At 42.0% G+C, this 18,177-nt stretch overlaps 1 protein-coding gene across 3 annotated transcripts in view; it reads right to left on the reverse strand.

The window, feature by feature from the left end:
* LOC126354870 (patched domain-containing protein 3) overlaps window positions 1–18,177 on the reverse strand; it is a 382,944-nt gene that overhangs the window by 12,200 nt on the left and 352,567 nt on the right. For all 3 annotated transcript variants that reach the window (XM_050004872.1, XM_050004871.1, XM_050004873.1), the window contains 2 exons: window positions 12,978–13,178; window positions 9,245–9,376 (listed from right to left, as the gene is read on the reverse strand). In XM_050004872.1, coding sequence (XP_049860829.1) covers window positions 9,245–9,376; window positions 12,978–13,178 — 333 coding nt within the window. The remainder of the gene's footprint in view (window positions 1–9,244; window positions 9,377–12,977; window positions 13,179–18,177) is intronic.

An 18,177-nucleotide genomic window follows, 5' to 3' on the forward strand; every position in this document is an offset into this window, starting at 1 on the left:
GGCTTTGATGAATAAGATGATAAAGATAAGAATATGAAACTAAAAATCATCGATCTCCTCGAATCAGCCCAAAGGACTGTTGTAAACTTCACTTATGGAGTAGTGCAAACTGGTTAGAGAGCATCTATATCTTTCACTGTATACGCTGAAGAGGCAAAAAAATGGTACACCTCCCTAATATCGTGTAGGGGTCCTCCGAGCACGCAGAAGTGCCTCAACACGACATGGCATGGGCTTGACTAACGTCTGAAGTAGTGCTGTAGGGAACTGACACCATTATTCCTGCAAGGCTGTCCATAAATGCGTAAGACTACGAACGGTGGAGATCTCTTCTGAACAGGACGTTGCAAAGCATCCCATGTCCATGTATGGGGAGTTTTCGTGGCCAGCGGAAATGTCTAAACTCAGAAGAGTGTTCCTGGAGCCACTTTGTAGCAATTCTGGACATGTGGGGTGTCACACTGTCCTGCTGGAATTTCCCAAGTGCGTCGGAATGCACAATAGACATGAATGAATGCAGGTGATCAGACAGGACGCTTACGTACGTGTCACCTGCCAGAGTCGTATTTAGACATATCAGTGGTCCCGCATCACTCGAACTGCACACGCCACACGCCATTACAGAGCATCCACTAGCTTGAAGAGTCCCCTGCTGACATGCAGGGTCCATGGATTCATGAGGTTGTTTCCATACCCGTACACGTCCATCCAATGGATACAATTTGAATAGAGACTCGTCCGACCAGGCAACATGTTTCCAGTCATCAACGGTCCAATGTCGGTGGTCACGGGTCCAGGCGAGCCGTAAAGCTATATGCCGTGCAATCATCAAGAGTACACTAGTGGGCTTTTGGCTCCGAAAGCCCATATCGGTGATGTTTCGTTGAATGGTTCGCACGCTGACACTTCGTAATGGCTCAGCTTTGAAATCTGTAGCAACTTGCGGAAGGGCGGCATTTCTGTGACGTGGAACGATTCTCTTCAGTCGTCGTTAGTCCTGTCCTTTAAGCATCTTTCTCCGGCCGCAGCGATGTCGGAGACTTGAGGTTTTACCAGATTCCTGACTTTCACGGTACGCGCGTGAAACGGTCGTACGGGAAAATCCCCTCTTCATCGCTACCTCGGAGATGTTGTGTCCCATCGCTAGTGCGCCGACTATAACACCACGTCCAAACTTACTTAAATATTGATAACCTGCCATTGTGGCAGCAGTAACCGATGTAACAAGTGCACCAGACTCTTGTTGTCTTATATCGACTTTGCCGAATGCAGCGCCGTATTCTGCCTGTTTTCATATGTCTATATTTGAATATGCATGCCAATAGCATTTCTTTGGCGCTTCAGTGTAGTGTAGTTGCCATATTTCATTACACAAGTTGCAACGTATATTGATGCTGACAATGGTGTTTTGGAACTTCAGTTGTGGAAGGAAACTTATAACAAAACACATCACGGAAGGTCCTTTTATTTAGTATCATACGCACAATTTCCATTCCTGAGAGAATCTAAAGGTTATATCTCGCAAACTATTTACGATTTATTATCCTTGAGAACGGTAAATGCTGTCACCTGAAACATATTGCTAATAGTCCTGCGACATTTATGTGACCTGTATCAACCGAGGATCAATCAGAGAGAAAAATAGCGTGGGACAGGGTTTGTCATTTGTTTGTTCAGTTGACGTAATAATTTTTCTTTGTTTTGTTTCGACGACAGTCATAGAATTTCATCATACAAGGTCCAGTTTCGAGTATCTTCAGACGAAATGTTGCAGCATGAAGTTCCCTATAAGATCTGAAGTGGATGAGTTAACATACACAATACATCCGGATGCTCGCTGGTCTCAGATGATACAAAGCCCTTTACGCTGCAGCCTTTGATTTGAAGCTTACTGTAATCTATAGTCAAAACAGGCCATTATGTGACTAACAGCTGATAATACCGCCTGAATAAATAAAAGGTAAAAGAATTCTTACATTAGTGACGATATTCTCAACGCAAAGTTCATGTCGAGGCTTACTGCCAAGAATAAAGGAATTTGTTGCAGCTTATGTACAGCGTTGTGTTTGAGCACAGAGGGTCAGGTTACTCGCAAAGTGTATGGAGTGATAAAATAGGAAGTCAGTCTTCTAGCTCTCCAGCAGTGAACGGAATGAAAGGACACTTAAGTGTCCTCTGACATGCACTTCACATTAATTTACGGAACACAGATGTAACAGTGAATGGACATGTAGTGGACAGCACACGTCCCGTGGCCTGGGGCACGTGCAGTATGATTCCTCGTAGTCAGCGCCTTTATACCGAGTCGTTTTATTGCGTTGCAAACTTACATACAATGGCCGGCCTCGAGCGCTGTAATTGGCACAGAATTCATCGCGGTCACCTTGGAGATATCATTCCTGTATGTCCGTGCTCACAATTCGCCTCACGGCGTTAAAGCTACCGTATATAATTGAGATAATAGCTCTCAATAGCACAATTCAGTCAGTAATAAAACTACCGTTTTCCACTACCGAATGCTTAGTTTACCTTTTATGGATATTTCTGCCTTACGACTGCTGTGATATTAATTTAATTCAAAGAGAATGCGACCGTTATGTTCTTACCATCTTTCATATAGAGCGGGATGATGATTTGGTTAAGACAATGGACTCACACAAGCGGAGTACAATGAAAAGTCAGCATCTCATCTCCCTGTGACTTGAGCCTTGTTGATGTGAAGGAATTGGATAACATGATATGTAAACCCTGCTATAAATGCCTCATTTTCGGAGCTTAGTTTCTGACATGTCTGTCACATCTGTGGATATACTCTCGGTCGACAGTGTGTGATCGTTGTAGTATTGCGTTGCTGTAGCGGCATGTCGGACCTCGCAAACATCCAATGGATGGTGGTCCGCATAAAACGTTAATCATTACCTCGAATAAATAAAACTGTGTAATTTTTGTTTTTTTGCAGGTACCTACTGCAGACATGCTACATTTTAGTAGACCGCTGGAAAATACAAACCAATACGGTGCAGCAGCTCATGGGTGGTGCGAAATATCGTGTGGTGATTTGTTTTCTTCGTCTGAAAGGGAACAGCTCTGCAATAATCCATTCTGAGTTTGTGGCAGTGTACGGCAGTGATGCACCATCATATGACACACACCTGTAGCGGGATCAAACAAGCGTCAAAGACGAAGAACGAAGCGGTAGATAACACGTAGATAAAAACGGGAATAACAAGAAAAGTGCAGGTTCAGGTGCTCGAAGACCGCTAATTTCTGACACAGAGACCCTTAAAAAAATACTAGTCAGAAATTGGGTTGGACTACGTAGTCACTCTATACAACTTCGTCACCTAATCTCACTGGCCCTCGTAACAAGAAAAACATCGTAGCTGTTGTAGTCACACGAAACATACAAAATACTGTTTAATCAGAACGCCTGTTGTTTAACCCTTCCAGGTCCTCTGGCTACAATTGTGTACATTAACTTACAGTATCTTAGCAGTACCAGAAGTATTTTTCCCAATGGAAACATGAGGTACGCATCTGTGGAGGTTCAACCTTTTCATCATGCGCAATTGCTGCCAACTGTTGGGCATCACTATGAAAATATCAGCAAGTCGCCGTAGCTGTGCGCAACAGCTCGTGAGCACCAGAATATACGGACGTGTTTGGTCCGCTATATTCCACTATATAACTGAATATTGTTGTAGCTATTTGGAATGGTAATCATTGAATGATCATTAAACTATTTATTACAGGAAAGAGCATTTCGTAATTGCTTATTTTAGACCATAAAATGAAGCCAAGTGTGCGAAGTATGTTTTGAAATCTGGTACATATTTTTGTGTTAATCTTGCATCTAAAATCATTATAAATCACCTAAGAACATTACCACACAAAGAAAAGGTTTTCTTCTTAAAAAAAATTCATATCTCAAAGCGTTAAAGAATCGAACTTCCCTATATAAAACTGCTTCGGGCACATGATTACAGATAAATGTTGACTATTTGTCATTAAACATGTAAACAAGAAATTATGTTTAAAGTGTATTGGAAATCTCTATGCTCTCTCATTATCAAAGATTTGATGAGTAGAATCTGGGCAACTTGCGCTACGTGTTAAGCGGAAGCTAGATTGTCCCGCTAGTTTATCATGTTTATGACGCGATATTTCCGTGGACTGTGTGTCGTACAATGGTATCATTTCGAAATTACCTTCAGTGGGATATGTGGATACTCTCTGCAAAATGTGCTGCGAATAGAGGTAATAGCGAAGAAGTAATACATTAAAACGTTATTCCAGGTGCTGGAATTTTACTACAGTAACAACGATGATGTAGTAGATGATAAACTTTTTTCCTTTCAGTATATTTATTATAGGTGACGAACAGCAACTGTTATTTAAATTGGCGATTTAACTGGGTATAAATATGCAACCAATCGCTTTTTTGGATTTGACAAACGATTTAGTGCGCCATTGACTAGTCTTGGAGCCACTGTCTCCTCGTCGGATGGAGGTGTTACAGAAACGTTATATCGTGGACCAAGTGTAGCTAGAACACCGTGGTGATGGGGCTGGCGAAAGTGACGGAAAGTTAGTAATCGGTAACTAAACGTTTGTGAAACTGAAATGTTACTTTTTGCGTACTTACAGTGCACAGCATCGTAGAATCCATAGGAAATCCGTGCCCATAACGTACATTGCCAGGTTACACACAAACATACACAATATTTAGCTGTACTTTGTTTCAAACTTATTCAAAAAATGTAAACACTGGATGTAAATACAAATAATATGTACACGACAGCTTGATACATCCTGACCTTTGGCCTCAGATGAATTGTATTACAAAATAAATATTTTAAAAGTACAGATAATATATTTAAGTGAATCTTTCGAGTTACAGGTGTGTTCTTATATTCACAATATACAAGTAGTATACCTTTTCAATCAATACTTCTTCTATATTTTCAATATAAGAATACAACTGCAGCTAGAAAAATTCAACATCGAATGCGAGGCCAAAGATCACGATGTAGCAAAATGTTGTATCTATTGTAGACATATTCTCTGTATTTATATCCAGTATTTACATTCTGTGAAGTGTAGCTAAATACTGTGTGTACACCTGATGATGAATGTAATGGCGTAAAGTCCGAAACGAGAGAGCAGAGAGGGCTACGAAGAAGACGTCAGCCAATTGCACGCTGACCGACTCCTTTCCAGCACGACAATGCGACGGCAGTGGCCTCTATGCGAAGCGGACTGGTCGCGGCCCACTTCTACAACAGACTTAGGAGCTGTATGTACTGAAGAGCTTTCTTATTTGCAAGTTGCCCTTAGCTTGCGACACTTCTGTGTTATTGTCAAAGTTAATGTATTGTCACTGATTCATTTCCTTTTGTAATAAAATTCATTGACACTATTTGCTTGAATTGTTGCCTAGCCATCCGAGAAAGCAGGTTTCCTACGCACTCCACATTTGCCGAGTTGGCAGGATACAACAATGTACATTATAGGAATGGATTTGCTGTGGATACTACGATGCAGGGCATTGTAAGCACAAAACGTAACACCGTTTTCGTCTCATAAACTTTTCGTTATCGATTACTAAATTTCTGCAATTTTTGCCAGCCGCATCACCACGGCGTTTGGATACACTTTGTACACCATATGCTGTTTCTGTAACACGTCCATCTGATGGGGAGCCTGCAGTGACTCGAAAACTAGTTAGCAGCACAGCAAATCGTATGTAAAATCCAAAAAAGCGACTGGTAGCATATATATATATATATATATATATATATATATATATATATATATATATTCCCAAGTAAATTGTCAATTTTTTCCTTTCATCATTTTGTACGGTGTGTCAACGGGAAAATTTTGTACGGTGTGTCAACGGGAAAATTTTTCACAGGGGTTCAAAATTTTTTCTATAGACTGTTGGAAGTTGCTAGATTCTCTCATTCTTAAATACTTGATGGATGTAGTCTGGGTGACTGGCGCGCCGTGAATTACGGTGCCTCAAGAAAATACACAGGTTGTAGATGTAATAATTGTCTTAGTCTTTCAAAACTTTGACATAAGTTTATGAAACTTTCTGACAGATTAAAACTGTGTGCCAGACCGAGACTCGAACACGGGCGAAAGGCAAAGGTCCCGAGTTCGAATCTCGGCGTGGCACACAGTTTTAAACTACGAGGAAGCTCCAAGAGAGTACACAGTCCGCTGCAGTGTTAAAATTTCATTCTTTCAATGTAAGATTATACCTGTTAACGAAGGTATTATGACAGTATTTTAAATTTTTAATTTTCGGTGAATAATTATATGAAATATTGAAAGTAAAATTTGTATCGTCCCTGTAAGCCGTTAGATAGGCAACCTGGAGTTGGAACTTAACGCCATGAACTGGGTTAGCTGTTTAGTAACAGAAGTTAATAAATGCGCACCAGTTGATGGCAGCATGATGCCGAAACCCTTCAAGCTAATGTGACTGATGTACCAGACTGTGTTGTTTATAAAATTCTAAAGAAGAAAGTTGTGCTATGGTTACTTGGTGCTGCGAAATAAATTGCTCGTGATTTGAAAGTGAGACTTTGTGTTTCTGACAGGGGAACGGATTAATCAGTACAGGATGCCGAGTGGTGTATAACCGTAGCTGCTTTCCCTGGCGGCCAGAGGCCTGTTCTGTGCCCACACCGGGCAGTGCGGCTTTCTCTGGAAGACGCGAGAAGCACAGCTCAGCTGGCTCAGAACCACGAGTGACGGCTTTCTACAGCACGAATGTTGCAGCGTAAGCGGCAGTCTGCAATACGCGTGATCCGTCTGGCACACGGCGGGACACTGCTGACAGAGCCATCACTCATCTAGAGCTCTCTGCGTCATTGACGCCGCAGAGTTAGAGAACGAGGTCGCAGTACTCTCCGCTCGGCAGCGACGCGAGGACCAGCACATACGTACAGCGAGGCACTGAGAGCACACACTGCGGTGAAAGGATTCCTGTGTCTGATTTCGTGCGCACCTCGGGAGCTGGAAGGCTCTCCTAGTATAATTACCTCAGCATCGCCTGATTTGATTCGACTACATTCCATTACACTTGTCTTACTTTTGCTGATAATCACATTACAACTTTTTTCCCTCCAAACGCAATCCATTCATTACAGCTGATCTTCTAGGTTCTCTACTGTTTATGACAGAATTACAATGTCATCGCTAAATTATGCCTGTTACAACACCATAAAATGTGAATTTCCAGAGCCGCCCTGTGTCACGTGACCGAATTTATATGAATTATGAATATGCAGCGTGCAGTATCCCCATTTTATTTTGCGCCTCCAGCAACACTTATAACGTTACAAATTACATTAAAGATATTATCGTCCACGATTTGTAGAGCAGAGACTTCATTTAGTCTCTGCACGTTCATTTCTTTACGAAAATGCAGAGTACAACAAAGAAAATCAATCCGCGTTCAGCAGTAGAAAGAAACAGCCGTCACTGTAACGAACTCCGCCATTTACTGTTATCCGCCATTAAATGGAGCGTAAAAACTATTGTTTCATGTGGCGTAATTACTTGAAATAATTTTACGTAGCATGTAAGAAGAGTGAATGCTTGGAGAATTATCAAATGTTATGCTCGAGGAAAGAATAAATAACAAAACATAGATAAGATTTCAGTTTCGTATCTTGTATATTATTTACTAATCAGATAGATTTTTATGTTCTCAGAATATTATCCATACAGCACAAAAAGCAAAAGAAATTTGTTTTATAGCGTTCCGTCACCCATAAATAAAAGGCGAGGAGGCCAATTATTAAAAAATTTAATGTGGTATTCTGTAAGTAAAAGAAAAAAAAACTCAGTTCAATAAAGCTAAAATATAGAAAATACTTCCAAAAGACAAGCGGATGCTATGAGCGCGGATTCCGGGCCCGATTTGAATTTTAGAGGCGTGCTGCAGTTGCTTGATTACATGAACTCCATGCGGGTTGAAAGGTAGACACATCTACAAGTATCAGGTATTAAGAGAAAGATATTCCATATTTTGAGAGGTGGTCCAAAACACAGGAGAAATGTCCAGTAAACGTGAATTCTCAAATGCATATCTTCGCTGGTCATCGTGGGTCATTTTCAAGCGAGACTCATCGCTGAAGACTATTCTACTCCACTTAATGAAGTGCCATGCGGAAGACGTGCCTCGAGACGCCCCTAATAGCGGTGGAATACCAATCTGACTGTTGCCCGCCATACGGCGCGACAACCAGGGGTGATGGTCGTAGGTGCCGTTCCGTATCACAGCAGGACGCCTTTGGTAGTCATCCGTAGCACTCTTTCAGCACAGCGGTTCGTCGACGATGATCTACGCCCCGTTTGGTTGCACTTCATGGCAAGCGATCCTGGGCTTACGTTTCAGCAAGATAATGCCCGCCCGCACACGGCTTTGTGCTTGCCAAACCCTCCGTGAACCAACAAGATCACTGGATCTCTCCCCAGTTTTAGCATTATGGGTAGAACCCTCCAATCAGCTCGGGATTTTGGCGATCTAACGCGTCAGTTGGACAGAATTTGGCTCTAAATCCCTCAGGAGAACATCCAACAACTCTATCAATCAGTGCTAAGCAGAATAACTGCTTACTTAAGGGCCAGAAGTGGAGCAACACTTTACTGACTTGCTAAATTTGTGAAATTTTCTCTTGAAAAAAATCTTCCAATTTTCCTAAAATTCTAATCATTCGTTTGTACATGTACATCACATCTACCGATATCCGTCTCATTTGGGTGACTCCTTCGTAGTGCGTTTTTCCTTTCTTTGCCCTACAGTGTCATTCACCTTCTGAAAACATCTGGTCATTTGTTGCAAAGAGACTGCCACGCAACCATCCTGCAGCCGCTACAATTGATGAACTCTGGCAAAGAGTTGGAGCTGCGTGCAATGACGTACCCGCCTGTGTCGTCCTAGCTCATTTCTTCTTCATACCGAGGAGGATTGGTCCACTGTTGCTACCAGAGGCAGCTGATACGTGTGCCAAATTTCTCACCCTGTATACACCAAATCCCCCAACAAATTTAATCGTTTCTTCTTATTATTATACCGTATAAGCACAGCAAATAAAATTTACTTGTTTATTAACTTTGGTGGCAATTTTAATGCGCAGTGGAGTACAAGTACGTTCCTAACTAACGCAGGAAATTATGCATTTGGAATATGAGGAAACGAGAGGAGAGAGAAGCGAAGACTCACCTGATTTTGAGACGGGCAGCACGCGCATGCAGGTGAAAGAGTGTAGGTTGCGCTGTTCGGCGTATCCCGAGAGGGCCATGCAGCCCGCGAAGAACGTTATGTGCCACAGGAAAGTGAAGCACACGGCGAAGCCTGCAAGAAAACACCACATAACACATGTCAGGCGGCGCACAGCTTTGGTGGAGTAGGAAAATTATGTACAGCAGATGGGAACTACCGGGTAGTTAATAATTAAGTGCAGCTAGTCACCCAGGAGCAAACCTGGCACTGAGAATGCAAGAAAAATGTATAGAAATATTTCTATACGCAACGGATTAAGAACGGGACGAGGGCAGAAAAGATCACACAAATGAGACAGACATAATGTTGATTTTAGTATTAACCGCCGCTCACACAGTTTCTTCAACATGAGCACCAGAGTCGTCGACGAGGTGCTGTACAGCGCCATGTTTGCACCTTGTGGTCAAAACTGGAACTAATTTTTTCCAGCGTAAACCGGTTTCGCATTGACGCATTAACATGTCTGTTAAGTTTCGCTGCCATATGGTAATTACAGTCCACACTGGATATCCGTGAGTAGGTGCATCTTAATTATAACCACCCAGTTCTGATGTTAACATGAAACAGAGTAGGCGGTATGTGCAGTGATAGTGTGTTGTCTTCCTGCAATGATTCACATTGGTTCGGATGCAAGTAAAATCACAGGGCCCCTTGTAACCGGGCAAGGTGAGATGGTTCGCTTGCTGTATAAAGGGAAGGGCGTATTACACACTGTGTTTCTTTTTCTGATTGTGATTTTTAGTATCAATCTTCGTCGTCGAGGATTTCTTTTCCATCAGACAGCTCTTTCCAAACTAATTCCAATGAAAGTTCTTCTGTGCCACGAGATACGCGGTGTTTTGTGGGATTGTTTAGAAGATTCTGCTCTACTACTGGTTCAAATATGAGGTTGAGAAAGATGTGGAAACGCTGTGAGAAATGCATGCTTGGATATAAATGCAGATGTTAGACAAGCTTGCAGGTTGTGCTGCTTTATTTGACCCCGAACGGCACCTGTGCAATGACCTCAATGCATTCGTGGTCAGTACAGCGTTCCATGTAGGTGAGTTCATTTTGTTGGAACTAAGTGACTTCGAACATGGGCAATTGGTGCTTGTATGCTGAATGCTTCTGTAACCAAGGTAGCCGATGTGTTTGGTGTTTCAATCAAGAGACACCGTATCGAAGGTTTGTACCTCATGAGGGGAAAGTCCCGACGTGGACGAAAATATATATTCGCGTCCCAAGAATGAAACAAAGCGGGTGTTCAGTGATCTGGATAGCCATGTCGTGGTATTCCATGGTTACTCTGCAAGTTCCCGTTACTGCAAAGGAGTATGTGACCATTTTGGCTGATCAGGTCCATCCCTTGGTACTATGGTACTCCACAGCTGATGCTGTGTTCCGAGACGATTCGGTCCATGTACACACAGCTCGAATTGTCCAGGACGGGCTCTGTAAGGACGAGAATGAATTGTAGCATCAGTCCCTGCCATCGCAGCCACTAGATTTGAGTATTATTGAGCCACTGTGGTCTACTTTGAAGAGAAGGCTGCGAGATCGCTATCTATCTGCATCGTAGTTGTCTGAGCCATTTTGCAGGAAGAATGGTATAAGATTCCCTTGATAACAATACAGAATCTGTATTTATCCATTCCGAGACGTCTGGGAGCAGTTTTCTACATTGGGCCTAGTACTGTGTTTTTGGGATTTCCACATTTTTGTCCACCTCATGTAGCTGAGCCATTTGAGATAAAGCATCCACTGAGAAGGTGAGTGCGATCTCAAGACTTTGATATTGAATTATCGAAAACATTCAAGTTAGTTATTAAATAGCATATGGTGTGCTTGCTTGAAGAGAGCACAGCTCAGCGCAGTCTCTTCTACCTTGCGCGTCCAGCATCATTCTTCAGGAAACTACTCACTTCGATTTAGCAAATACCTGAGCTAATGTAGTGATTTTCATTGTCCATTACCAGAGCATATAATTCGTATTACCTAAAGGAGCAGCACCTATATTGAACACTTTGTTATTATTTACGGTTATTATTCACCATCGTCATCAGCCATTTGCTACCCACTGCTGAATTAAAGACTGAACAGGACCTTTCCGTGCTTTATAGTCTTCAGTGATATACATTTGCTGCGACTCTGTCATTCGTAATGTCACTGGTACCTCTTCCATTAGTTCATCATCCCAGTCTTCTTATTTATTGTGATCCAGCAAGGAATATTCTTGGTCCATTCACAAGCCATTCGTCTGATAATGTGTGTCGTCCAATTTCATTTCATACTCGACACACTATATTTATTTTATTGCAACTAAAAATAATATTTGAGAAAAGAAGTCTACAGAGTACTGTTACCAGAAGGGATTCATTAATGATACATCTTCTATGGCAAGACACTGTAAGGAGCGACAGAGGAGAAAAGCAGTGAGGGCAGATAAGGACTAGGGCATGTTAAGTAAATCGTAGAGGACGTTGACTGTGTTAGATACATAGAGACGAAATATTTAATGGAAGGTGGAAGAAAAAGGAAAGCACCAAACCAGTAAAGTGTCGTCACCTAAAGAGAAGAACCAGAGTGTGTTGGTCTGTCTTGACCTGTGTAGATGCGGAAGAGGCATGACGAAGGTGTTAGCTGATGATATCAATGAATGAGGTAATGGTAATAGAGAGGAAGTCAAACTAGTGAAGAGTGGTGACGTAAGAAAAGTGTGCAATTGTGTTGGCTACCTACTCACCTGTGTAGATGAAGCAGATATACACCACAGTGAAGGGGCTGATCCAGAAGCTGATCATGCCAGTGCAGGAGGTAATGGTGATGAACGTAAAACTAGTAATGAGTGGTAACTTAAGAGTGAGAGTGCCTTGGGCAGGGTACTGACCTCTGTAGTTGCAGAAGAAGCCTACCAAATGGAGGGGCTGATGATTGTGAACCAGAAGTTGATCATGTCAGTGAAGAGGTAATGGTAAGGGACAAGAGATTAGTTTAGTGCAGAGTGGTGGCATAAGACAAGTGGCTGATTGTTTTGGATACTTAATGACCTTTTTAGATGCAGTAAATGTGCTCTGAGAGAAAGGTACTGAGGATGCTTGTCTGGAAGATGATCATGTTAGTGAAGGAGGTGACAGTGATGGAGAACAACACCAAACTGGTACAGACTGGTGACCTAAGGGAAGAGCATGAGCTGGTTGGGCTGGCTACAAAGCTGTGTAGAGGCAGAAGATGCATGCTGAAGGGAAGGGACTGTTGATGATGACTCATGTAAGCAAAGAAGATAATGGTAACGGAGAAGAAATCAAACTAGTAAAGAATGGTGATATAAGACAAGAGTGAGATTGTGTTAAGCTGCCTACTGACCTGAGTAGATCCACAAGATGCGCACTAAGATAAAGGTGCAGGTGATGCCAATCCAAAAACTAGTCATGCTGCTGAAGAAGGTAGTGGTGATGGCGAAGAATACCAAGTCAGTAAAGACTGGTGACTTCAGAGAACAGAGTGAATGGGCTGGGCAAGCTGTCAACCAATTTATGTGTAGAAGAAGTGTACTGAGGTGGTGGGACTGATAATGCTGAACCAGAAGCTGATCATGTCGATGAAGGAGGTGACGATGATGGAGACGAACACAAAATTAGCAAAGAGTGGTGACTTGAGAGAAGAGTATGAGTGACTTGGGATGGCTACTGACCTGTGTAGATGCAGAAGATGCGCACAGAGGGGAAGGGGCTGATGATGCCGATCCAGAAGCTGATCATGTCGGTGAAGGAGGTGATGGTGATGGAGACGGCCGCCTCGCTCAGCGTCCGCGCCATCCTCTCGGGCACGGTGAGCGTCACCGGCGTGCGCCGCCACGCCGCCAGCATCACGAATGTGTCGTCGATGCCGATTCCTGCGGCAGAGGGCAAACTCACATTAGTTGCGTTTTACATTCTGTACAACAAGCAGCCACGAGGCCGTAGTGCATATGGAATACGCCAGGAAAACCTAGTAAAGAGCATATATTTTGCAAATCGATGAATATATTTAGAATATTGGTATCTTTGTAAGGTAGAAGTTCCGTCTTTGCGTCTAAATGACAGGAGATTTTTTTACTTGCCAGATGTGTTTCAGTTCTTATAGTTTCGAATCATCTTCAGGGAAGATTTCGTTCGGTGCTTGTTGCACATGCGCCGATATGGTACAGTGTGTGTTCTGTATTGTCTGGGATGTTCTTTTATTGGTATCTGCGTGTCCATTATACAACTGTAGAATCTCTTCTCATTTTATGTAAAGGAAAATACATGTTTTAAAGACAATTTGGTGAAAAAAGTATAATTTTTAAATGTGCACTCAGACGCCAAGAAAATAAGGTCGTAGGCTATTCATTACAACTATACACTGACCCATTACGACTGGTATGTGAAAAGGAACGCATGAAGTCGTCACTGGAGATGTTTCAACAATAAAGGAAGCGAAAAGCGCCTGACAACCAAGCAAACAGCTATTCCTGTAGTCATAGAGGTGGAACTTGTACCTCCATGATGATATCAAAATTTTGTTTCGTGACTAATGACGGCACAATTGACGCGAAAAGAGAATATGTTTAGGTTTAGTGTCTCTTGACATATCCTAATTGAAGTGCTCCTCAAGACGGTGGAACAAGGAACAAAAGCAAGGAAAAAAGTACATAACAACTGCCTGGTTTATTACAGTCAACTATCGTCAAATGAAAAGAATATTTACAGCATTTACTTACACAGAACAAACACTTGTGATTATTCACAACACTCCTACGCTTATATGATGGCAGTCCCACGTCAGTTTGACCTGAGATGGGTAGCATTACGTATTTTCATTTGCGAATCCATCCCAGACATAGCACTAATTTAACAAGTTCACCAGAGAATGTACGTAATGATTTCCGCAAACGGTACATACGATGAAGTATCATACGGGGCAATACACACAATGAAACTTTGTTACTCATGATGGTTTCCGCAAGCTGAAGTAGGAATGGTCATGATACAGTAAAAAGAATGGCATGTGCTAAGCTGAACATTAGAGAAATTCAAGACATAGTTCAGATATGTAATTAGAAGGCTAGCAGCCGATACACTGGTTTTAATCTTGATATTTACATATTTCAGTATATAGCGCAAGACAAAAAGGAAATTCATTTTTATTTCGTAACAACGATGTAGCACAGATGAAAGAAAGAAATCGGTAGTAAATGGGACTGCAGTAGATCGGAGCCTACCAGTAAATGGCACTGAAACCGATGTCTGGGCAACAGTAGAAAGATGGCGAAATGTAAGCCACATTAAATTAAGGTAATAATGTACAGCTTGGAGGACTATTATTCAAAACAGTTTTTGTTGGTTGTGTTCCACAACTTTGATACATCGTAGAAATGCCGTATTGTATTATAGGAATCTGCTGAATAATTTATTTTTGATTGTACAAGAAAATGGTCTGTGACCGAAACCGGTCGTAGAGTTAAAAACAATGTATTGAGCAGCTGCGCGTGGTATAGTATGTCTTTAACACGGTACTACTGCAATCCTCACTGTTAGAACGGCGGCTATGGTCTTCGAAAGCTTGAATTTTAACTTCGTTTACTGAGGCTTGTGAGCCGAGAATGTTTTATTACTTGTCATCGTCGACAAATCTCTGAAACTAAGACATACTTTTAGCTGTCAATAAAAAGACTTAAACATGCTGGTACCAGCGTGGAAAGAATGCCAGCTTTCACCACATGTGTGCGACATCCGCTCGGATACCAGAAGCTCAGAAACAGCGAACTCACGCTTTGCAGAAAACAAGTTGTCAGCCTCCCGGCTTGTTTCTTCGTATGAAGGAAAACGAAACGGAAGGCTGAGTTTCCCTGACCGCATTCTGGCTTACACGGCTACGTCCGTGCAGAGTTTCGTACGCACAAGCGCTGTTTCAGTTCAGGTAAAAGCCGGAGATAAGACAGTAAGGAAGCAGAGCAGATCTCTGAGCAGTTCAAAAACAAGCACTCCCTTCACAAAATTAATCACGTCATCTACGCAGTTTTCATGTGTGCCAGTTACAAACAGCGGTGTGCTGATCATCTCATGGGCAAACGTCACTGTTTACAACGAACTGAGTTACCAGTATAAAATCGTTACATGAAATCTCTCATGGCCGACGCTACAGTGAGACACAGATGTCATTAAATTTTTGCCACTAGATAAATGGCATGCCGTTTAAGAAATAAGTAGATGATGATCATGTACAGCATTAACGGAAATTAATGCAAATCTTAGCTAGAGTAGGATCTCTTATATGAGCTTAACAGTACGAAAGCAAACCTTTCACCATGCTAAATATGGCATTTTAGCTTCAAAATTTAATAACAACTTCAAGCAATGGTTATTTTGAGATCGAATCTATATTGATAATTTTTTTTGTTGCTCTCACTTCTCTCTTACAGCAAAATTATTCTTTAGCTTGATTCAAAGAGTGCTAAATTGAAATCAAGGAATGCTCAGAGTCAATAAGAGAGAATAGCTGTGTTTGTTGCAGTTATCTAAAAGAGCACAGTCTAAAATCAAACAAAAAGAAAGTTTATGAAATTTGACAAGCCTGACATAGTCAGATGAAGGAAAAACAACTGTCTGTATTATTGTTACACATTTTAACAACCTTGGTCGCAGTCCAGTCCAGTACAAATTACACAACCGATTTCGACTGACCAACAACCATTTTCAGATCTATGAAAGAAACAGAAAAATTGTCTTTCAGTTTGCATCACCGTTCGACAATTTGTTAGGGGCGCCTTACCACGGTTCGCGCGGCTCCCCCTGTCGGAGGATCGAGTCCTCCCTCGGGCATGGGTGTGTGTGTGTTGACCTTTGCGTAAGTTAGTTTAAGTTACATTAAGTAGTGTGCAAGCCTAGGGACCGATGACCTCAGCAGTCTGGTCCCATAGGAACTTCCCACCACCACTATAGTTCGGGAGATATGACATTTTTACACATGGGAGTTTAATTAATTGAGAAATCAGGGTAGGGGTTTGGTAGTATAACCATAGTACTTATGTAAAATATGTACATGCTTCTACAATTATTGAAGCAAGGGTCAGTAAACTGAAGATTTTAAGTCAAATATTTTTATTGTTTGAAATACAGTCAGTTGCTAACCTGTATGAAAATGGCGTACTTAACTTTAACGGAGTTACAGGAAGTACAGTTCTTGCGGTAGGTTGTGAAAGGGAGTCTGTTGATATGGGAGGAAAGAGTTTGGGATGAGGACGCCGAACCAAGCTTTTGAAACATTAGGGTAAGAAGTGGGTTGGGAAGAGGGTAGGGAGGCCACCCTAACGTTGAGAAGATGAGTAATCTGTTCAACCTGGAAGTGACGATAGATCTCCGAACAAATTTCGTGGTGAGGTAGAGGGAGGAGTAGATACGGAGAGTACATAGATGTAAGCGTAAGAGGAGGTGCTAGCAGAGGTGCAGCAGAGTACAAGGACTAATAAATGATAGGATGGTTGGTGTCAAGTTTATTTCAAATGGGAACTCCAACGTACAATGTAGTTAGCAGTGGAGGATACCAAACGTTTATGGAAGACAAGGCTAATTGCATGGCTATCAAGCAATGCAGATTCTTGAAAATCTAGGATTTAAATAATCGTTGATCGCAACAGCCTTTCATACTTCACTTTGTAACTAATTTCGCTCAGTAATCATCATCTGAACATCAGCCAATGCTAATAGAACAGTACAGAAAACATCATAAAATCTGTGTCAAGATTGACAGCGTCGGAAAATAAAGTATGTGATAAAACTGAGGACGGGCATTGTGGGTCCAGTGCCGACAACTGCACCGCTAACACGTTACAGCCGACGACTTGTGGCCATAGCGATGACACGTTCTATCGAATCGGGATACTCAAGGTTTACCTTCGACGTGAGATTCTCAAGGCTTCCATGAATCTGGAGAAGTCACAATCGTCGGGCACCCTCAATGTAAACACTGCACCTTAATGCTTTAAAGGAAAATTGAAGAATGCGAACGGAGTTCCGTTCTGGGCACCAACAACATTTTACCACTCTTTGCATATATTAGAACGCAATGCACTCTGCCCAATGCTCTCCGTTTCTGGAGTGCTGCAGGGCCCATAACAACAAGTCTAGGTCAGCCTCTACATCTACACCTCCGCATCCCATACGAAGGCAACTTTACAGATATTATCTTCCTGATCCAGTACTCCACCTCGACGCCTACCCATTCTACGAGGTATAGCTACAATCGCCGTATCTTTTTCTTAGAACAAGGGTCCAATACATCTCCCAGTCTCCTTATCCACCCTTGCCCTTTTCTGTTCCTGTCTCTATGTATGCACTGGACTTTTCAGCCCAGCCCAACTCACTCCCCGTTCTTAGACACTCTCTTCCTCCTGTCCATTTATGTATCCAACATCCCCCACTGCCAGATATAGCGTCCCATGTATGTGTAATGTCCTACTGTCCTTCATCCATGTATCCTTCTTTCTTTCCTACCTTCCTTCCTATCTACACAGGTTCTACTGAGAACTGACGCCGAAGGACTTACTGGATGTGTCATCCCCATCGTCTTAGCATCAGCTGCATCACCGCCGTCTGTGTTTTATAGTAAATCATGATAAATATCACTTTTGTTCTATTTTAACCTTATTACTTTAAACTGCATTATAAATGCTAAAGTTTGTGCATGAGTATGTTTGCTTTTCCTCCACGATAAAATGGCTGGACGGATTTGGAAGAAATTTGGAATGTAATTAGCAAATGCCGTGAATTAACACATAGGCTACTTTTAAAAGTGTGTAATGCAAGATAATTTACTGATTTCAAGAATATAACGTGAAATCTGGACAAAATTACTCTTAGAAAAAGCTGTTTACT

The sequence above is a fragment of the Schistocerca gregaria genome, chromosome 3 (genome assembly GCF_023897955.1).
Source record: "Schistocerca gregaria isolate iqSchGreg1 chromosome 3, iqSchGreg1.2, whole genome shotgun sequence".
Lineage (NCBI taxonomy): Eukaryota > Metazoa > Arthropoda > Insecta > Orthoptera > Acrididae > Schistocerca > Schistocerca gregaria.